General features: G+C 41.6%; 1 protein-coding gene across 2 annotated transcripts in view; it reads left to right on the top strand.

Annotated features, from left to right (window-relative positions):
• Positions 1 to 23246, top strand: part of STK4 (serine/threonine kinase 4) — a 90084-nt gene that overhangs the window by 44806 nt on the left and 22032 nt on the right. For both annotated transcript variants that reach the window (XM_043883555.1, XM_043883556.1), the window contains exon 10: positions 2918 to 3075. In XM_043883555.1, coding sequence (XP_043739490.1) covers positions 2918 to 3075 — 158 coding nt within the window. The remainder of the gene's footprint in view (positions 1 to 2917; positions 3076 to 23246) is intronic.

Genomic DNA, 23246 nt, shown 5'->3' on the forward strand with positions numbered 1-23246 from the left:
AGGGCCTGAAGCTTAGAAAAGCATTCAGTCAATGTTAGTTGCATTTGAACCTGAGTTCCCAAAGTCTGGAATTCCTCTTGTAGGTATAGTTCGATGTGTGGGGGGTGTGATGGAAAGAGATGGAGACAGATCTCAGATACTGTATCAGTCAGTTTTTGCTGTGTAACAAACCGCCTCAAAAACTTAATGATCAGCTGGGGCTGACTGGCTTCCAAAGGCTTCATCTAAAACCATGTTGTCGAGGCTTCTCTCTGCTTCCAGGTTTTAAATACATTGCATTTACACATGTTTTCTTCTAGTACTTATGATTTCCATTTTTATAATTAGAGCTCTTTTTCATTTGGAGTTTTCCTGGTTGAAGATGGGAGGTGTGGTTACAATGTAGTCTTTCCCCAAACAGCCGTCCAGTTGTTTGATATACATGTAGGCTTTCTGCCTTGTTCTGATCATTCTATTCTCTTCAGCTGGTCTGAACCAGTTCCCCCCCCCCGCCCCCTTTTTTTTGGTGGTTTGTTTTTTGCTGCACTGTGTGGCATACAGAATCTTGGTTCCCCCGACCAGAGAAGAAACCCATCCCCCGTGCATTAGGAGCACCGAGTCTTAACTGCTGGACCACCAAGGAAGTTCCAAGATAGTCTGTGTAAAAGTACACTGCGTATTGCCTGTGTCAGCCACCTATGGCATGCCACAGTTGCTCGGTTCCAGGAGGCCCTCTAAACACCCATTTTTGTTTGTAGGATTAGGGGTAGACTTGCTACAGAGTTGTCTCTGAGCCAAACTTCTCCTTTGGTGATCTCCATAGGAAAGGACTGATCAAAAGGACTTTATGTCCTAAGTTGTTGGAAAATCCAAAACACCCCCATTTTTACAAGTTTTATTTTGTTGCAGTTCCTTCAGAACTATATTATGAAATAATATCTTAAATTTAACTTTAAAAGTGTGTAAAAAAATTAAAAAATAAGTGTAAAAAGCACTTAACATCGTACCTAGAACAGACATAACAAAACAGACATTGAACATGATTATTGACTGGTCCTAGCAAATATCGTGTTTAATCCCTAATAAATGAGGGGGCAACAGTGAAGTAAGCTACTGGCAGCATCTGGAAGTGGGCAGATCTGGGATTGGCTGCTGTTGAACTTGGCAATGGTGATGGTAAGTAAGACAAACATCTGAGAGGCAGTCAGGATGCTGGCTTGAAACTGGGACTGAGCAGATGTCAGGAAATGAGACTGCAGGGAACAAGGGTGCTTGGAGAGAAACACGTGCTGTTCTTTATGTTCTGGGCCCCTACCTGTTCACTTCTTATAGCTCTGAACCTTTAGTCTTTTTTCCTGGTTACTGGGGGAAAAGGCAGTATAAATCCACATGCAGAGTACTGAAAAAAAAAAAAAGCTTCTGTACTTCCCAGGATTAGATTGCTGTGAACTAGGCACCTTCAGCCAACTAGGTTTTTAAGTCATTCCAGGTACAGTTGCTCTTTCTGCGATTGTTACTAGTTCTAGTGAGCAACTGCTGTATTCTGCTCTCATGTGATAACTGCTGTTACATAACCACTGGTTCTGCTCTGTAAGCTGCCCTGCTGTGGGACTGCTAACCTGAGTCCTTCAACCAGTCTTCCCCGACCACCTGTCTTACAAGATCTTGCCATCTTCTGGGCATGTGTAACTCTTACAGTCAACTCTATATCCTAATATGATCCTAATAATAGGATCGTAATAATATATAATATATCCTAATAATATCCTATACGATCTTCTTTACATAGTGAAGTAGGTCAGAAAGAGAAAAACGAATATCATATATTAACATGTGTATATGGAATCTAGAAGAACGGTACAGAGGAACCTGTTTGCAGCACAGGGATAGAGATGCAGACGTAGATAACGGATTTGTGGACACAGCGGGGGAAGGAGAAGGTGGGACCAATTGGGAGAGTAGCACTGAACGTATGCATCCCCATTTGTAAAACAGATAGCTAGTGGGAAGCTGCTGTTAGCACAGGGCGCTCAGCCCGGTGCTCTGTGATGACCTCGAGGAGTGGGATGGGGTGGGGGGTGGGAGGGAGGGATATATGTACAGTTATGTCTGATTCACTGTTAGATGGCAGAAACCAACACAGCATTGTAAAGCAGTTATCCTCCAGTTAGAAATGAAAAAAAGCTTTGGATCAAGGAAAAAATATTTTAAAGAATTCAATAAAATCACCTATAATCCTGCCATCAGAGATAAATCCTGGTAACATTTTAGTCATATTTTTTTCTAGTCATGTTTTTTTCTCCTATGTATATAATTTTACCGAGTTGAGATTGTACTGTATATATAATATTGTATCTTATTTTTCCTCCTTTATCATAAGCGATTTGTAAACAGTGTTTTAAAAGTTATATAATAATTCATGGAGCGGATTGTGACATACTTGGACTTTCTTTTTCAGACCTGTTTTTCTCATTCGTCAAATTAGATCATGAGATTGCCAAGGGAAATCAATCAGTCTGTGGTGTCATCCCCTTTCCTGACTCTGATGCCTATGGAGCATATTATATATGTAGACAATTAATAAATATTTTGGCTTGTGCGCCTCTTTTCAGTCTAAATGTTATAGAAAACTCTTTGCTATCAGGCATCCGAAAACTATGACTTGCAGCTGACTCAGAGTCATTGCATTACCAAGTCTTTCCGTTTAGAAAAAGGGATCCAGAGAGGGCCATGAATCCTCTGAAATCCTATGGAATGTATTATGAATGAGAATTTTTTGGGTACATTTTCCTATACTTTTCACTAGAACATTAAAGGATTATCTTAACAAAAAGCCACTGATTCCGTAACAGTAGCCCACCTGGAGACAGATCCATTTACTAAACTTGTCTGAAATCTGAGATAGTATATTTCACCTTGTATTTGTCTTGGTTTTCAGGAAGGGATGAGACCATGCAGCCTGCCAGACCGTCGTTCCTTGAATACTTTGAACAAAAAGAAAAGGAAAATCAGATCAACAGCTTCGGCAAGAGTGTCCCTGGCCCACTGCAGAACTCTTCAGACTGGAAAGTTCCCCAGGATGGAGACTATGAATTCGTAAGTAGAGCTGGAAGCAGATGGTCATGTCTGCTGGGGAAAGCTGTTTGAAAGATCACACATCCAGTTCTATCGTTTCTCTTAAAGTGCAAAGTGCTTGAGCATTTTCTTGTGCAGCTCACACTTCCCCTAAATGCCCCTGGCAGTAGCTCCTGGCCTGAGGGCCTCCAGGGTCTTGAGACAACATTTTGACTGACATTTGAACTGTTCCGAGGACCCCCAATTAGTGGCATCCACTTTTTTTGTGACCATCCAAAGCAGCTTTAATAATTATTTCCTCACTTGCCATTTTTCTTTTGTTGAGTTTGAAATTGTTAACGGTAAAAGAAATATTCAGTCATCCGATGAAGATGCACTGTCTTTCATAGCCTATCTGGGCTTGTGATTTTTTAAAGAATTAGACCGCAGGGAAATTAGTGCTGCTTTATTGCGTCTTTGTTGTTTGGTTAACCATTATCCTAATATTAGGCTCTCTGAGAGGATTATTCTGAATTTTGTCTGAGGATGAATATTAAATCATTCCAAAGTTTCCTATGAAAAACTGGGTGTGTTTTTCCTTTTTCTGCTGTGGAACATTCTCCCTCAACCACAGACACTTGCTAATGTTTGCAGAGATTTAATGAGTAGAGTCAGTTAAAAAAAAAGTGGAAAAAAATAAGCTAAAGAGTCTGCATTACTTTTCTAGAATTTTCTCTTTAGGATTACTTAGTTTTTATATTTGTCAATTCTATCATAATTTTGTTGTTGTTTATAAGAGCTTAGTTTGGGCATTCTGTTTGGACTTGGGGAGACTTTCCAGTCCTGGCTTTCTCCTGTCTTACTAACTGGCCCAGAGGAAATGGTGTCATTCTTCCACAACATAGTTTCTGCTTTTGTAGAGTAGCAAGAATGTCAGAGTTTATACAGCTAAGGATAACAGTCTTCTGAGGACCAGAATAACTCACCTGAAGTTACTTAACCTATTAGTCCCTGAACCCATGTTAGGACCCAGGTTCCTTTGTTTTTATCATCTATTTGTTTACTCACTGATTTATTCATCATCTGCTATTATCATCTATTTTTTCATTCATTTATTTATTAATTCTTTGGATGCCAGTATGTGCCTGACACTTTGCTAAGGGTATAGGGGTGAACAGAACCATCAGAAACCCATTCCTCATGGAGGTTCATTTTAGAAGAAGAAAAATTTAAAAAAAGAAGAAGAAGAAGAAAAATAAGAAAGTAAACTATTGTGTCCGATAGTGATAAGTGTTGTAGAAAGTATGCAGCAGGAGAGGGAGATTGGTGGGGAAGGGAAGGGAAAAAGGAGGTGGGGGGGAGTGTGTGTGAGTGTGTGTGAATATGTAGCAGTTTTAAATAACCAGTTGAGGAAGGTCTAATTGGTAAGAGGATAAGAGAGTGAAGTTTGTGACTATCCAAAGTGGCTGGAATAGCAAGTGTAAAGTCCCAAGGCAGCGATTTGCTTAGTGTGTTGGCAGAACAGTGAAGTGAATGGTACATCTGGAATGGCATCAAGGGGACATGCTGTAGCAGGAAATGAGATCAGAGGAATAATGAGGAGTCAAATAACATAGGGCTTTTTGTGTAATAATAATAACTTCAACTTTTACTCTGAGTAAAATGGAAAGCTACTGGCAAGATGTGACTTGATCCTACTTAACGTTTTGAAAATATTATATTGGTTGCTGTATTGATACACTATAGAAAAGCTAGATTTGGTGAACACAAGTGTACCTGTTATACAAAACAGGCCTGCCTGCTGCCTTTTCTCTCTTCTAGATCTCTTGCATTCTTGGTTTTCCACTGTGTCAGGATTCAGCTTCAGAATCCTCCTTAAGACAGTGTTCCAGGCTGCCACCATTATTTAGAGTAGACCCATGAGACTTGAATCATCAGGTTTGCGATTCCATCTTGCCTCTGTAGTTGTCTTGGACATCTTTGAAAGGACTGATTTTCTCAGTGAGTCTTTAGGCAAAGTGAAACAATTCCCAGGTGCCAAATCACATCACCATTGTGATGGGATGCTTGAGAATCCTCAGATCTGTGTAGTCCCCAGGTCTAGTTAGTATTCCTAGAGATTCTGGTCACTTTAATCATTAATTTGGGATCAATAGTTCCCATGTTTGAAGAACTCATTTCTCTCTGCCATCGTTTTCCCAAACTCAGATCCCTGGCAGAGAATTTATTTGGACGGGCAAGCTACTTACACACAGGGGCTTTAGTAGGTCTTTAGAGAAAGAGCTTTTTATTTGGGAAGCAGATGACCACTGGGGCGAGTGTGCCTGTGAGCACAGTGACTAGATTAGAACTTTGCCCAACATGTATTCTTCCCGGCTGGTGCAGGAGGAAGGTTCTGAGACTTACCAGAAGTTATTACCTGGCATCATCCAGCTCACATACCTTTCTTTGTGTCCTATGCAGTGTTTAAACATTTTAAATTAGTTGCCTGTGTTTGAAAATTGAGAGCTTCTACATAAAATGTTGGAACTCCAGCTTATTTTGAAAACTTGGAAGAGCTGACCGTAAAAGACCTACATTAAAAGGAAATCTTTTTTTATTATCTTATTGGTTGTGCTGGGACTTCTTGCTGCGCAGGCTTTTCTGTAGTTGTGGCAAGCAGGGGCTGCTCTCTACTTGCGGTGCACAGGCGTTGCCGTGGCTTCTCTGGTTGCCAAGCACGGGCTCTAGGGCACTTGGATTTCAGTAGCTGCAGTGCGTCGGCTCAATAGTTATGGCTCCCGGGCTCTAGAGCACAGACTCAGTAGTTGTGATGCAACGAGCTTATTTGCTCTGAGGCTTGTGAGGCTTCCCGGATCAGGGATCGGACCTATGTCTCCTAAACTTGCAGGGGAACTCTTTACCACTGAGCCACCAGGAAAACCCCCAGACCTACATTTTTTTTAAAAACTTTTGTTTTGCATTTTTGGCTGCACTGGGTCTTTGTTGCCGCATGCAGGCTTTCTTTGAGTTGCGGTGAGTGGGCTTCTCATCATGGTGGCTACTTTTGTCATGGAGCTGGGGCTTAGGCATGCCGGCTTTGGTAGCTGTGACTTTCGGGCCCTAGAGAGTGGACTCAATAGCTGTGCTGCAGTGAAGAGTTTGCATGCTCCAAGACATGTGGGATCTTCCAGGACCAAGGACAGAACCCATGTCCCCTGTGTTGGCAGATGGGTTCTTAACCACTGGACCACCAAGGAAGTCCAAGATACACGTTTTTAAAATTTGTCTATTTTAATTGGAGGCTAATTACTTTACAATATTGTGGTGGTTTTTGCCATACATTGACATGAATCAGCCACGGGTGCACATGTGTTCCCCATCCTGAACCACCCTCCCACTTCCCTCCCACCCCATCCCTCTGGGTTGTCCCAGAGTACCAGCTTTGAGTGCCCTGCTTCATGCATCGAACTTGCATGGTCATCTATTTTACTTATGGTAATATACATGGTTCAATGCTGTTCTCTCAAATCATCCGCCCTCACCTTCTCCCAATAGTGCAAAAGTCTATTCTTTACATCTGTGTCTCTTTGCTGTCTTGCATATAGGGCCGTCGTTACTGCCTTTCTAAATTCCATATATATTCGTTGGTGTATTAGTGTTTGTATTGGTGAATTGGTTTTGATGTTGGTGTTTCTCTTTCTGACTTACTTCACTCTATGTAATAGGCTCCAGTTTCATCCACCTCATTAGAACTGACTCAGATGCATTCTTTTTTAGAGCCAAGATCCATTTTTGATTGATAGGTTATCTGGAGCTGAGTAGAAGCTGCTCTCTTCAGATCTGACCACCCCAGTTCTCCTCAAGATCCTATTGACTTCATTCACTTGTATTAAGTTTCTGACCTGTTTGGCATATAAGCCATTTGATCTGGGGACTCCTGGTCTAAATCATTTGGATTTATATATGTCCACATTGTGTCTGAGTCACCCCATCCTGACAAAAAATTTTATTCTAATGTTACCTTGAAAATTTCAAGAGAATTCCCTTCTAAGAGAATTTCAGACTAAGCAGTGAGAGAAAATTGAGGTAGGATGTACATGATCTGGGCTTCCCTGGTGGCTCAGATGGTGAAGACTCCACCTGCAATGCAGGAGACTCGGGTTCGATCCCTGGGTTGGGAAGATCCCCCGGAGAAGGGAGTGGCTCCCCACTCCAGTATTCTTGCCTGAAGAATTCCACGGACAGAGGAGCCTGGCGGGCCATAGTACATGGGGTTGCAGAGAGTCAGACACAACTGAGTGGCTACCACTTCTTCTTTCATACATAAGCTACTACACCAAAAGGTTCCAAAGATCAGATGAAAACTATTCTTAATGCCTCAGTACTCTTGCTGTATGGCCTGAATCCCAAATCAAGTACTTAAAATAATATTCTAAGTAATCAGGTACTTAAAATAATAGTCCTCTGTCCATGGAATTCTCCAGGCAAGAATACTGGAGTGGGTTGCCATTCCCTTCTCCGGGGGATCTTCCCAACCCAGGGATCAAACCTGGGTCTCCTGCATTGCAGGCAGATCCTTTACCATCTGAGCCACCGGGGACGTCCGCTAATCTAAAACAGTGTTTCTCAAAGTGCAATTCCCAGACAAGCAGTGTCAGCATCACCTGGAAACTTGTTGGAAATGCAGGTCTTCCGCATTGCAGGTGGATTCTTTACCAGCTGAGCCACAAGGGAAGCCTTTCTTTTCTCAGTTCAGTTCAGTTCAGTTGCTCAGTCGCGTCCGACTCTTTGCGACCCCATGAATCGCAGCACACCAGGCCTCCCTGTCCAGCACCAACTCCCGGAGTTTACTCAAACTCATGCCCATGGAGTTGGTGATGCCATCCAGCCATCTCATCCTCTGTCGTCCCCTTCTCCTCCTGCCCCCAATCCCTCCCAGCATCAGGGTCTTTTCCAGTGAGTCAACTCTTCATGTGAGGTGGCCAAAGTACTGGAGTTTCAGCTTCAGCATCAGTCCTTCCAATGAACACCCAGGACTGATCTCCTTTAGGATGGACTGGTTGGATCTCCTTGTAGTCCAAGGGACTCTCAAGAGTCTTCTCCAACACCACAGTTCAAAAGCATCAATTTTTTGGTGCTCAGCTTTCTTCTTTCCTACTAGATGCTATAAAAATTCAGAAACCAGGGTGAATCCATATTTTGACAACATTGCATGATTTTTAAGTTTCCTTTCTACTCCCCTTTTGAGTCTCCTGTACTCTTAGTGGAGGAACCAAAGCAATACCTAAAATCAGAGAAGTGTTTGTGTGAAAGTGACATCTGGCAGGGACTTCCCTGGTGGTCTACTGGCTAAGACTCTGTGCTTCCAGTGCAGGAGTCTGGGTTCGATCCCTGGTCAGGGAACTAGATCCCATGTGCTGCAATTAAGAGTTCACATGTCACAACTAAGACCCGGTGCAGCCAAATAAATATTTTAAAAAAGGAAATATAAAATGACATCTGGCAAAGAAAGAGCCAATCCATTGAGTGAAGAAAGTGTTCTGAGTAACCCCACTAAGCTTAAGAGAGAGGGGTATGTGTCAGACAAGCTGCCATGTTCCCCTCAATGGTCTTTTAGAGATTTTCTGATTTCCCAGCAGGCAGTATTTAGTTATAAAGAAGATACTCTCTTTCTTCCTGTGAAGGCAATTGCTATTTTGAAATGAATTTTTTTGCCCAGACATGGCAAATGGGAAGTAATTTAATCAGTCAAAGTGGCAGAATTTGATACTGACAAAAAAACTTATTTTCATCTGCAACTGAATTCTTGTTGCATTTTTAAAATTGAATTGCCTTGTTTGCCACGCTGAAAAAATAACAAAGATTTCCTTCAATTTTTGAGACATAATAGTGATTAAAGTATAAATAAAATATACTTATAAATGCAATATTCTCTAAAATTTGTATTTCATAGTCTATAAACACATGCATTTTTGGAAATGAATGTTGCTTTTATGAGAGTTCAAACCCTCCCATTTGCCATCATAAAAGCCACAAAAAGCTGTCAGCTTAAACCCAATTTGGCTCACGGACCTTCCAAAAACACACTGTAGTATTTTCGTCTAAGGAGGCTCAGTACCAAGGGGGATGAAAACAGACCAGCCCCAGGCTCTCCTGGAGTTGACTGTGGTGAGGGAAACAGACATTAAGTCAGATAATATACCAGTTCAGTTAATAGTGGCTATTTTTATTTTAAAGGAGCACGGTAAGAGATAGTGTAAGAAAAGGCCTTGCAGAGGACAGAGCTGAGAAACCCACCTGTGTCTATATAGGAATTTTTGTGTGTAATAGTGATAAAATGCAGAATAATGCAAACAGTGTGATATCATTTGTATAAATTTTTTAAAAAACCACAAACCGTGCTACCTATTTCTGTTATGCACACATGCAACTGAATAGGTAGAAAAGGATATGAAACTACTTGGTAAGAGTCACTACATTTGAGGAGAAGAACTTCCGTTTTAACTGTTTCTACAGTGAGAATGTATTGCCGTGTTAACAGATTACTTGCATAAATTTAAAAAATAGAGTGGGGTATGTCTTTTTTAAATTCTCCTGAGGTCTTCCTGGTTTTAGTCTAAATGGAGTTAGCTGGAGCTTCCGCAGAACTAGATGAACCACGGTACTTTTCAATCTTAGTAACTTTGCAAAGATTGCTGATTATCAGCTCTTGGTATATAAGGTCTAAGAGTAAGTTTCGTATTTATTCAAATAATGTTTCCAGATTTCTTATGACTTATTCTTTAAAAAAAGAGTTGATAGTAACTGGACCCCACATACTCATTCAGTCTGTGTACACTGAGTCCTCTATGTGTGAGTAGCCAAGACTGTAAGATCCTTGATGGCTGGGAATTTTACTCATCTTCATATTCCTAACACCTAACAATCGCCTGGCTTATAGTTAGTACGGACTTTTCAGTTAACCTCAGAGACAGCCTCTGAATTAATTGATTCTCTTAATTCTTAAAAATTAAGAGTAATAATTCTTTAATGCCATTAATTAATTCAGTTAATTAATTGAATTAATTCAACAAATATAGTCATTACCCTAAGAAAGCACGTAGTGTAGAATAAAAAGGTAATCAAATAATTTCGATACCTTGTGCTAATAATAGCTTACATTGCTTGAGAACTTACTGTGTGCCAGGCATGGGTCTAAGGTCCTTTATAAACATTAGCTCAGTTCTCGTAACCATTCCAGGTGGCAGGCAATATTATTGTCATTTTATGGATGAGAACACTGAGGCTTAAAGGAAGCAAGTCATTGATGAAAGTTGTACAGGTTGTAAGTGGCCGAGCAAGGATTCAACTCCAGAGCCTATCCTCTTAACCTTGTTTTGGCCTCTCTCTAGGCTCTTCTCGTAAATTCTGTTCATAAAGTACTTACAAAAAATGCTGTAGGAGCCCAGAAGAGGGAGCAAGAACCTCAGGAAAAAGAACCCCAAGAACAACATCAAGAAATCTCATTTGAAGTGTGTTTTGAAAGATGAACAGGAATTCTGCAGCTGGAGGAGGGAGGGCCCTGCAGGCGGAGACACCCGGAGAGGAAGGGCTGTGTGTGTGTGTGTGTGTGTGTGTGTGTGTGTGTGTGTGTGTGTGTGTGTGTGTGTGTGTGTGTGTGTGTGTGTGTGTGTGCGTGTGCGTGTGTGTGTGTGTGTGTGTGTGCGCGCGCGCGTGTGCGTGTGTGTGCGCGCGCGCGGGCAGAGAGGTGTGGCATGGACGGAAGTCACGAGTCGTGATGCTGGGAACGTGGGTGTGGGTGTGTGAGGACGGGGGCGGGTGCAGTGCTGTGCCCTTCAGGTGAAGTAAATTAGTGCCCACTCTGCCCTTTTTTTTTTTTTTTATGGAAATACTTAGCGCCCTCCTAGATTTTTTTCCTTGATATAGCAGAGAAATTAAAAATAGAATCCAGTGCAGCACAAAGAACTAAGCTAACAGCCCTCTGACATTGTCTGATAATGGGTCCAGCAGGATACAAAACCACCAGACTGTTAATTCAAAATTAATTTGATCAACAGAACCTGAACAAGATTGACTGTTTGGATTCTGTGCATAGTTATAAACCATTTGGATGGCTTTTTGTGGTAGTGAAGGATACATTTTAGCCCTGACTTTTTCCCTGGAGGGTGACAAAAACCTCTGATTTTGTGAAACTATCTTAAGCATTCTTTCCTGGATCAGGCCTTCAAATCAGACTGTTAGGTAGAGATTTCTCTGGGCTTTTATTAAGCTTTCCTGAACTGTCAGATCGTAGTCAGTTACTAATTTTTTATTGGATGGCATTTTTTGCTTTTGGCTGTACGCTTTAGAAATTAGACATTTGGTGAGCGATGAGAATTATTGCTGTCTTATTTATAATTTAATTTCATGATTGATATAGTGGCAGAAATGTTTGATTTACTCATGTTTAAATTAATACTCCTAAGGATGCTCTTAATTTTTTCTGGGAACCCAAATATCTACAACTTGAAACTTGAATCTGCCATTTTATGAAAATAAAAGAAACACTCCTAAAACTTTCTGTCTTTGGATTTATTGTCCATTTGTTTCAAGATGAGTTTTAAAAATGCATATCCTCAAATATCCTTGCCTCCATTGGTAAGACAGGCTCTAGTGAAGCTCCTGTCACTCAGCTGTAACAACCATCAACTCATGGCTCTTATTTCCTCTAATCCCCCTCTTCTATTATTCATCACCCCTACTGCATGGTTATTCTGAAGCAAATTCCAGGCATATTTCATTTTAAAATACTTCCATATGAATCTATAAAAGATCCCTTTAAAAAAATATAACCATAATACCATCATCATACATTTAAAAATTAAGAACAATAATTCTTTAAAGCTATAAAATACCCTGCCGGTATTCTGTTTTTCCTCAGTCATTTCATGCTATTTTCTCATTGGCTTTCTGTTTTTAGATTGTTTTTTATTGTTTTTATTTTTATTTTCACTTCATAATTATACAAACTAATTGGTTCCAAAGACAAACTACGAAACAGAATTACTCAGATTTGGCTTCTGTCCCTATCCTGTCTACTTTATTTCCTCCTTTTTCGGTTGTTTCATTTCAGTTACACACACACACACACACACACAGACAGCCATCTCTCAGCATCTGTGGGGCACGCGCACACACACACACACACACACACACACACAGAGCCATCTCTCAGCATCTGTGGGGCGCACACACACACACACACACACACACAGAGCCATCTCTCAGCATCTGTGGGGCACACACACACACACACACACAGCCATCTCTCAGCATCTGTGGGGCACACACACACACACACACACAGCCATCTCTCAGCATCTGTGGGGGATTGGTCCCGAGCTGCTGATGGCAAAAGCCGAGGATGCCGATGTCCTGTAGTCTGCACTCTATTATATCTGTGAGTTCTGCATCCGTGGATTCAGCCAACCATGGGTGATCCCCTGAGGGCCAACTGTATACAAATACATGGATATTTGTACTTCCATTCTTAAATAAGTAGATACACATTAAGATATCCCATTCTTGGTTAAGTAGATACACATAAGATATCCCATTCTTAGATAAAGATACACATTGTCATCTGCCTTTCTGTTTTCACTAAACTCTATGTCCTAGGAATCACTCCACAGCAGTATATAGGGATAGTCCTTATTTTGTTTTTCCTGATGTTTTAGCATTATATTGTGAAGAGGTACCATAGTTTATCCAGCCAGTCCTCTGTTGATAGACGTTTAGGTTGTTTGTAGTGGTTTTCAAGTTGATTACTTCGTAAACCTGTTCATAAACAGAGATTGAAACTTTTTATAATTGCTACCTTTGTTTTTTAAGGTATTTAATAGCTGTAGCCTTTCAGTTTTGAGAAGCAAGTTACATACTTTGAAGCTCTGTAACTTTTTTTTCTTTTTTGTAGTTATGTTGTCTTTTATTAACAATGACTAGATTGATTCGGTGATATCTCTCTGCTACAGTCTGGGGCTGGTGATAATAAACTAATGAAATTCTAATCTAGTCATAACACTGTGTCACAGGAGTACGTAATCAATGTCCCAGCAAACATTGTTAGATGCTCCTGCTATCAGAATGTTGCCAGGCTAGTTTTAAGAACTGAAGGAATTCCTGGAGGTCTGGGATTCCCACTTGCTGTAATCAGAACCTGAAATTTCTTTAGTTTGAATCTCTTTACACCTGAAGCCAGATTTGTTCAGTTACTTTAATGTTGCTAAGTCTGAAGTCAGAAAAGAAAAACAACTATAAGTTTAGTATCATTTACTTGTCCTCAATCAGAAGCCTCCAAATACTTAAAAATGGTAATTAGTTATTAATCTAGAAAGTAGAGTTTTCCACTTTCAGTTGTGGTGTCAGTTATCTTTTTTCCTGCTGAATCCACAGCCATGACATTGAATTGTGGTCTCATGTACCCAGACCTATCCTTTTTCACTCTTCTTCCTTTGAGCTGTCAGATCCTTTCTTCAGTCTTTCTTTTCCACTTCCCCTCCCATTTTTTTCTCACATGGACTCTCGGCAGGTCAGTAATCAATATTCCTGGGACATGAAATGTTGAGAAAGACAGGGAAAAGGTTTATGCCAATTTTCTCACCCCCACCCAAAGACACTCTCTGTTAGAATTCTGAAAGCAGTATTTGCTTTTGTAGCCCCAGTGCCTTTGAAAGAAGGAAGATAATGCAGGACTCTTCTCGTTCCCTGAGATGTAGTACTTGTATCATTTCCCTCCCCAAATGTGACCACATTTACTTAAAAATCCTGGTGCTTTTTCATCACTCAAGTGAAATACAACAGAATTGAGCATCTTTTGTCTTTGCTGACATGTTCTCTCCAAGCACCAATAACTGAATAGAAAGCATGTCTTTTCCTTTCTTCATCTCACCATTGGAATTCGATGCTAATGTTATTGAGATTTTGAGCTGACAGTGTAAGAAAGTATTGACAGCTTTGAGAAGATGACTCAGCGAGGAGAAGGCTGATCCATGGTGATTTATTGTATGGTAAAGACACAACTCATTGTGTGTTACTGATTGCTCGAGACATCCAAGCTTTTGGACAGGAAAAGTGTTAGATTTCACATGCGTTTAAATGTGAAATGGTGTCTGTTTCTAAGGAAATATATTATGCTTGTGGGTAGTTGGTGTTGATTTTGGTTGAGGTGGTTTGCGTGCCTGGGGTGTTTAGGTCATATGGTCAGACCTTTAGGTTTCTAATCCTGACTTTACCGTTTATTGAGTAGTTTGGGGCTAGTTTCTACTTGCTATGCCTCAGTTTCCTCACTGTAAAATGGAGATAATACTATTACCTCTAGTATAACTTTCATGTGGGACTGAGAATTAAGCATGGTAATGCTTATAAAGTGCCTTCAACACAATAGGCATTTCATAAATGTTAACTTCCTTCTCTTTCCCTCCCCCCCCCCCCATTCTTGAAACATCATCCATGGAGTAAATTTCAGTGACCTAAACACCTTTCCCCAGTGATTTACCATTGACTTTCATTATTAAACCAGAGATACATTCCCAAAGAAAACTTGCTCCCAAAGAGACTGATTTAAAACTGCTCTTAAAGAAAGGAGTCAGAACTTTTACCAAAAGTGATTACCCAGAGTGGTCATGAGTCACATTTTTAGAACATCCCAGTGCTTGCTGGCTTTCCCCTACTTCTCTATTCCATATGTTTTTTGCCTTGTACCCTCCCCTCATTTCATGAACTATTAACATTACTGATCTTTTTCAAATCTTAAAGCACTGAGCCTCCACTGCAGTGCACACTTTGACCAGTAGATGTCACCATCTCTCTGCTTGTGTGTGCAGCTTCCTGGTTGGAAGAATTTCCTTATGATACAGAGGTTGCCAGCTGCGTCAAATTAGTGATAGCATTACTCCATCAGCCTGGAAGTTGGACATTATGTGAAGTGAGTTTCCTTGAAAATAGGGGTGCCTTGTAACTCTCCTAGACCAGGAGAATGAATAGCAAAGTATGTCAGAAGAGGGTTGAGTGGCCCTGGCTTCAGCTGGGAACTAGGATGGGTGACTTTTCTCTTTCAGGCTTGTGTTTCAGGTTTGCAGTCTGTAAAAATCAAGTGTAATTCCACCTGTCCTGCTTTTCCTCCAGGGTTAGAGGAAGGATCACATGACCGTCGGTCGGGGTTTTTTGAATCACATTTATTTTTAGAACAGTGATAGAATTCTATTAGCAGAGGATTGTAAGGCTGTTTATGTTTGCTTTAGGTTCATTGTATATTACTGTTAGTGCTTACTTTATTATTATTATTTTACTGTTTATCTTTGTAAAAAAAAACTAGGTCTTTGAATAAGAACAGATGATCCAGAGAGAAGGCCAAAGGGGCAGTTAAGCCCAGACTTCTGGAATGCATCTATTGCTCATGACGGTAATATTATCATCACTTTTGTTAATACAACATTTAATACAGTTAAAGGTGCATTCATATTTTCCTCTTTAACTTGGCGATTCTTAAGGGTACCTCTGAGGGGGCAAGACGAGTTTTCTTATCCCTTTTACAGTTTGAATATCTGAAATCCAGATGCTAAAAGACAGCTTTCCTACTTAACGCCAAAATCAAGTCTCGAACCAAAACACCCAGGTTGCTTCCTACCTCTGTTTACTCTTGGGTATTTTCTTACAGGAAAAACAAAACAAGCTAATCGTGAGCTCCAGTGCATGCATGCTCAGTCATGTCTGACTCTTTGTGACCCCGTGAACTGTAACCCACCAGGCTCCTCTGTCCTTAGAATTTTCCAGGCAAGAATACTGGAGTGGGGTGCCATTTCCTCCACCAGGGGATCTTCCCAACCCAGAGACTGAACCTGCGTCTCCTGTGTTGGCAGGCAGATTCTTTACCTAATGACATACTATGTACTTACTTAACTTTACAAAGAGGGTGAAAGAATCCTCTTTCAAATAATACGTGATGGGGGTTCTAGTGACCAGGAAGAATGGTTTCAGGTTTATCACATCTTACTGGGAATTTTATAAGAAGAGTATTTATTATTGACTTGAATTTTTTTCATGCTTATTCAGAGTGCATGCAGATTGTCCAGCTTTGCATTTCATTATTTATATAACTAATCCCCCTTGTCAGAACAACGTGATTTTTACCTTCTCTTGATGTTCTTTATTATTTACTTTGTAACTGTGGGTGTTACAGTAATCGTGCTGTTGTTCAGGAAATGTCATGCTAACTATAAAAAGTCATTGTGATTGAGTTTTGACGAAATATAATCTCTGTGAAAACAAAGGTATCAATTGTAGAGGAGTCTTAATGGCTACAGCAAGCAGTTGATATGCCCTCAGGTGCCTTTTGGTCTCATTCAAGCACTCATTCCCAAATTTTTCCTCCCTCATAACCCTGTTATTTCCTCAGTGTTAACTTTTCTGTCAACTTACTCTTCTTACCTTAGTGGTAGAGATGGAATATTTTTACTAACTTTTTATTAATTAAAAAATTTTAATACAATTGTTAAAGGTTCCACACCATTTACAGTTATTAGAAAATGTTGGCTATATTCCCCCGGTCATGTAATACCTTCTAGCAGCCTGTCTTATACCCAACAGTTTGTACCTCCCACTCCAATAATCATATTGGCTGTTCATCATCTTGTCTTCTTTTCCTTCCCACCTTCTGTATTTACTTTATTATATAATTTTTGTGTTTTTGATAAGAACACTTAACGGAGGGACTACCATCTTGGCAGATTTTTAGGTACATACCATACAGGATGTTTGCTGTAGGCACCGTTGCGGCATGGCAGAAGATCTCTAAGACATACTCATCTTGTGTACCTGAGCTTGGTACCCTTGGGCTAATACCTCCCTGTTTCCCTGTTCGTCTCCTTTTCAGTTTTACTGTCGGGGACATGTGCTCTCTTCAAGCTGTAGAATTTGAGAAGAACTGATAATAGCAGTTACTGTGTGTTTCTCCTGTGTCGGGTCCCTCAGGCATCTTGGTCCATTCGCCTCTCACAGCATCTTGGCCCAGAAGATGCCAGCTCTTCCCCCTTGTTGACTGAGAGGCCCAGACACTCACTCATGTGTCCCCCCCTGCCTCGCCCCCAGGGCACCTGATTGATGGATGGTGAAGTTAGGCTGTCAGTTTAGATTTTCTGATGTCAAGACCATTTGCTTTTTTCAGAATAACACGCTTCTGTGGCAGGAAGCATCACACATGTGCCGGTGGTGAGTGCTTATTGATTCAGGGGCTGAATTGTCTTTCTCAGTGGGGCCCAGCCCTTGGCAAATCGCTGGGCACACAGGTGCTCAGAAAGCATCATTTGATTACACTGTTCAGATCCTTTGTGCCTTCTGTGACAAATTTTCCAAGTCTTTTCATATTTTTTCCTGTGATATCCATTCGTCTGTGTGTAGAGGATCATGTTAACCACCTTATAAAACTGATGTGTGACATTTAAGTCGAGGTCCCCTTCTGTGGTCCGTGTTAGTAGAAAGCATTGATTGGAACAGCAGTGTTGGGAAACCCCTCCCTCAGAGTTGGAGAGAGGTGTAAAGCATCTAGCAAAGTGCCTGGCATTCCTGCTCTATTATTAATAATGTTGGTTCCTTTCAGAGCGAGAGCTTAGATGCGGTGAAAGAGAGTGGTGGGTTGGCAGCCAGACCTCGGCTGTGACAGTAACCAGCTTTGTGTCCTTCAGCAAGCCACCTAATCTTTCTGGGGCTCTCGTTTCTTCATCTGCTAAATAAAAGTGAGATGAAAAAGTCTTCAAGAGCCCTCAAATTCTCTCAGGCTTTGTTCGCTAACCTTTAAAACGGAGATACCGCATACCTGTCGAAGGGGTTATTTGAGCCGGAAAGGCAGAGCCTATGTAAGGCATATAAAAGATGCTCAGTATATGTCAGGCTTTTGTCCCTCCTGTCCTTTTACAATGCGGGGAGGTGCTCTGGACACCCTGGAGACCAACATGAAAGCAGGAGGCAGGATAACATACTGACCAGGGCCAGACACACCTGGATTTGATCCGGCTTCACTGTTGATGAGATCTCTAGCTCTGGGCAAGTCCCTTAACCTCCAAGCACTAATCATATTTACTTCAGGGTTATTGGGAAGGTTAAATTAGAAAAAGCTTTTAAAGTGTTTTAAAAGAGTGCTTCACACACAGTAGGCATTTAGTAAATTTTCTATTGATCTGTAAGATGTTGGTGGGAGAGATGAACCACCAGAGGGAAAGAGTTAAAGACGATGAGATGTGTTGCCCCAAACAAGAGAGGCAGGAGGCAAGCCCCAAACTCACCTCACAGCTCGGTCCAGGGCCTTGCTGCTTGCAGCTTCCGCCTCCTAGTTAAATGGGGTTTGCCTTGAAGTATTTACTTGACACCTGTGTGAAAGTCACTCAGTCGTGTCCGACTCTTTGCGACCCTATGGACTGTACAGTCCACGGAATTCCCCAGGCCAGAATACTGGAGCGGGTAGCCTTTCCTTTCTCCAGGAGATCTTCCTGACCCAGGGATCGAACCCAGGTCTCCCTCATTGCAGGCGGATTCTTTACCATCTAAACCACAAGGGAAGCCCAAGAGTACTGGAGTGTGTTGTCTATCTCTTCTCCAGGGGATCTTCCCGACCCAGGGATCGAACTGGGGTCTCCTGCATTGCAGGCGGATTCTTTACCAACTGAGCTATGAGGAAAGCTGCACTTAACACCTGAAATGAGCTTAATTCTGTTGAGACTTTGTTGTGCACGGGGTTTGAGTATCAAACTTAACCAATTCCTCCAGACCTTGTGTGTCTTCTCTGATGAGATCACTTCCTTTCTGTGCCTGCCTGGAAGCTGTAGGACCTGGAAAGTTCTCACATCGGTATTCTTTTTCAGGACAGTTTGAATCCAGATGGGTGTGGTTGTTCATATAAAATAGCTCATGTGAATGTGTATGTGTGTGAGTGAGTGTGAGAGAGGATGAATGAGATCAAGATAGAGACCCAGAGCCGTATCTGGGATCCATCACTTGCCAAGTGCCCTGGCCCGTGTAGCTGAGTTCAGATTGCACACATCAGATCAGGAGGTGGGCAGCTGCTGGAGGAAGAGCAAACTCAGATCGACTTTACAGACCCCACCCATCACTTCCATTTGCTCTTTACTTAGCACAGTTGTAGTAAAGACTATTCTAGGATTCTGTAGCCTTCAGATTTGGATGTCCCTTTTAAAAAAGGAATATAGATTTTTATTTTGAGATAACTGTAGATTCACATACAGTTGCATGAAATAATACAGAGAGATCCTGTGTACTCTATACCAGGAGTCCCCAACCACCGCGATCTCATGTTTGATAATCTGAGGTGGGGTTGATATAATAAAAATAGAAATAAAGTGCACAATAAATGTGATGTGCCTGAATCATCCCAAAACCATATCTCACCCCTCCTGGTCCATGAAAAATTTGTTTTCCACGAAATTGGTCCCTGGTGCCCAAAAGGCTGGGGACCACTGCCCTCTCTACAGTTTCCCCAGTGGTCACATCTTGAGAAGTCATAGCACAGTTTCACAATGAGGATATCTAGATTCATCCATCCAGACGAGAGACGAGCATCCATCGGGGATGAAAGAACAGTTGTGTCACCACAAGGATCGCTCCTGTTGGCTTTTACAGGTGCACCCTCCTCACACCGTTCCCTCATATGTGGCAACCACTCATCTCCATTTGACGTACCTTTTTGGGAATTTAACAGATCTTAAGGAAGTGGTATTTAAAATGCAGTAAAATCAAGAAATTGGCTGTCCTCTCCCAAGGGTTCTTACCCCAGACGGGGCAGGACCAAGTGGCAAGTTACTTTCTCTGGGAAGAAATGTTCCATTCCGCATTCAGGTGGACATTTTCTACGTCTGACATGCTGCCGAGACTGAAATTATAATCTACAACCATTCTGGGATGAATTTAGTTAAACCGGTTCCTGGGATGAATTAAGGTCTTGTGAGAAAAATACCACACATCATGTTATATTATCCGTGGCAGCCCTTCCCTGTGCCAGCTTGGTTAATGAGGACAACAGCTGCCCAGATGTTTATTGCCGAAGGAACACGTAACAGTGGTGCTGGGAACTCAGCACTTCGTGTGAGAATTTTCAGAAACCATGCCTGGTTTCCTGGTATTTGATCAGCATGTGCAGTTTTAGGGACACTTCCATAGAAGGTATGTGATTCGGAGGACTTCGCCTTTTTTCATTCGCACGACCTCTCCTCCCGTCTCAGTTTTGTTCTTATGAAAAATGAAAATCCCAAAAGAAAGCCTTCTTCCCTGACTACTGGCCTTCCCCCTATCCCTGCCTTCCCCTCCCCCTGTCTTCCTTCTGTACCTGGGACTGTTCAACAGGGCGGAACTGACCATAGCCTCAAGGAAACGTGGAGACAATGACCTTCAAGGTTTTATCCGCTCTGGGAGCCAGTGATGTTGCGTCAGTGAGCTCTTGTAGCTTCTCCAGTGCGATGGGCTAGAGGAGCATCCCGCATTCACAGTAAGGGGGTCCTCCTGGGTGTGTCTCAGAGAGACCAGGCTGCTGTACGTGCTGTGGATCACATATCCAACCCTGAGGGGCCGTGGAGACTGGGGAAAGGAGAGCCAGTGTGGCCATGAACACATAATTTTTACCATTTGGATTACCAAAAGGGTCTGAACTCTCCAGTTCACCCCAGATCTTAGCACTTCCTGCTTCCTTGTGTTAAAACTAGCCCATTGAGGTCATTTTCCTTGGCCGTACTGACTTCTGAAAACAGCTGCGTTTGTGACCCCTGATTTAAGTAACCCCCAAATCATGGACCTCAAAGTAGCGTCCAACTTTTTGATACTAAGCATGCTTTAATGAACCTCTTTGCACAATATGTATGTCCTTAGAAGTAATTCTTACAAGTAGAACACTTGAGCGTCAAACCTTGTAAATTTGGGATTGTGATACAGATGGTCACATTCCCCTATCATTTGGGTGTCTAAATTGTCACTTTGTGTTATTTGTCAGTGGAGTTTTTATTTTCCTATTGATTCCAAAGAGTTCTTCATATATCAAGTGAGCTTATGAATTTTTAAATACAGGTATTTCCCTAGTTTTAAAAAACTTTATGTAAGGTGTCTGTTCAGGTATTTTTAATTCTATGTATTTTCATTTAGCAGCTTTTCCTTTGTGGTTTCTGGGATTTAATGCCACGTTTAGAAGTTTTTCAGATCCCAGCATTATAAAAATATTGACCCTTACTTTGTTTTAGAATGTTTATGTTTTTCTTTTTCAGTGTTTATCTTGTCAGGATGTGTCTTGGTATGAAGACTAAGGTTGCAGTCCAGTTTCATATTTTTCTAAACAGCTAGCCAATTTCCCTAACAACCAGTATTTTTATTATACATGGTGAATTTGGAATTACCAGATCTCAATGACTTCTCATAGCTATTAAAGTGGCTTTGTTTTTACAGATAGCAAGTTTCCACTTCAGACTTTGAGTTTAAATATTTTTCTGCTTTTAAAGCCTCTAGAAAGGATCTGTGAACAGAACACCATATTGGTTTTGGCATTAACTTTAATGCATCTCAAAGAGGCTGATTCTACAGAATTTGATCCAAAGCACTTCTATGTCTTGATGCCTTTTTTGCCAAGCAAAATTGATTATTTCTGACCAAAAGGCCTTCAGTGCTGGACTGAAAAAAGAGTCGGGATCCTCTTAGGCTGGTTGCAGGTTATATAATTTGGCATCAAGTACAATGCTTTTTTCTTTTTCTCCTAGGTTTCTTTCTATTCTCTAGTCTTTAAGAGTCAGTGCCCCTTGTTGCTGGGTACTTCATATTTGGAGGGCAAATTCAGGTCCTCTTTGTCCAAACCTTAGTAATTATAACTTAAGTGTGCTAAGTCGCTTCAGTTGTGCCTGACTCTTTGCGACCCCACAGACTGTAGCCTGCCAGGCTTCTCTGTCCGTGGGGTTCTCCAGACAAGAATAGTGGAGTGGGTTGCCATGACCTCCTCCAGAGGATCTTCCTGACCCAGGGTTTGAACCCAAGTCTCTTATGTCTCCTGCATTGGCAGGTGAGTTCTCTACCACTGAGAGAGTTCAGTCTCTCAGTGAACTCTGCAACCCCATGGACTGCAGCACGGCAGGCCTCCCTGTCCATCACCAACTCCCGGAGCTTACTCAAACTCATGTCCATCAAGTTGGTGATGCCTTCCAACCATCTCATCCTCTCTCGTCCCCTTCTCCTTCTGCCTTCAATCTTTTCCAGCATCAGGGTCTTTTCCAATGAGTCGGTTCTTCACATCAGGTGGCCAAAGTGTTGGAGTTTCAGCTTCAGCATCAGTCCTTCCAATGAATATTCAGGACTGATTTCCTTTAAGATTGACTGGTTTGATCTCCTTGCAGTCCAAGGGACTCTCAAGAGTCTTCTCCAACACCACAGTTCAAAAGCATCAATTCTTCAGTGCTCAGCTATCTTTATAGTCCAACTCTCACATCTATACATGACTACTGGAAAAACCATAGATTTGACTAGATGGAACTTTGTTAGCAAAGTAATGTCTCTGCTTTTTAATATGCTGTCTAGGTTGGTCATAACCTTTCTTCCAAGGAGCAAGTGTCTTTTAATTTCATGGCCACAGTCACCATCTGCAGTGATTTTGGAGCCTAAGAAAATAAAATCTGTCACTGTTTCCATTGTTTCCCCATCTATTTGCCATGAGGTGATGGGACTGGATTTCATGATCTTAGTTTTCTGAATGCTGAGTTTTAAGCCAGCTTTTTCACTCTCCTCTTTCACTTTCATCAAGAGGCTCTTCATATCCTCATCTCTTTCTGCCATAAGGGTGGTGTCATCTGCATATCTGAGGTAATTGATATTTCTCCCAGCAATCTTGATTGCAGCTTGTGCTTCATCCAGCCCGGCATTTCTCATGTTATACTCTGCATCTAAGTTACATAAGCACAGTGACAATATACAGCCTTGACGTACTCCTTTCCCAATTTGGAACCAGTCCATAGTTCCATGTCCAGTTCTAACTGTTGCTTCTTGGCCTGCATACAGATTTCTCAGGAGGCAGATAAAGTGGTCTGGTATTCCCATCTCTTGAAGAATTTTCCAGTTTGCTGTGATCCACACAGTCACAACACTAGCGCCACCTAGCCAGTCTCTACCTCTAGCACCAACTTCAAATGCTTTTATTCATTTATTAGTTTGATGAATAGCTACCT

This window comes from Cervus elaphus, chromosome 23 (genome assembly GCF_910594005.1).
Source record: "Cervus elaphus chromosome 23, mCerEla1.1, whole genome shotgun sequence".
Classification (NCBI taxonomy): Eukaryota; Metazoa; Chordata; class Mammalia; order Artiodactyla; family Cervidae; genus Cervus; species Cervus elaphus.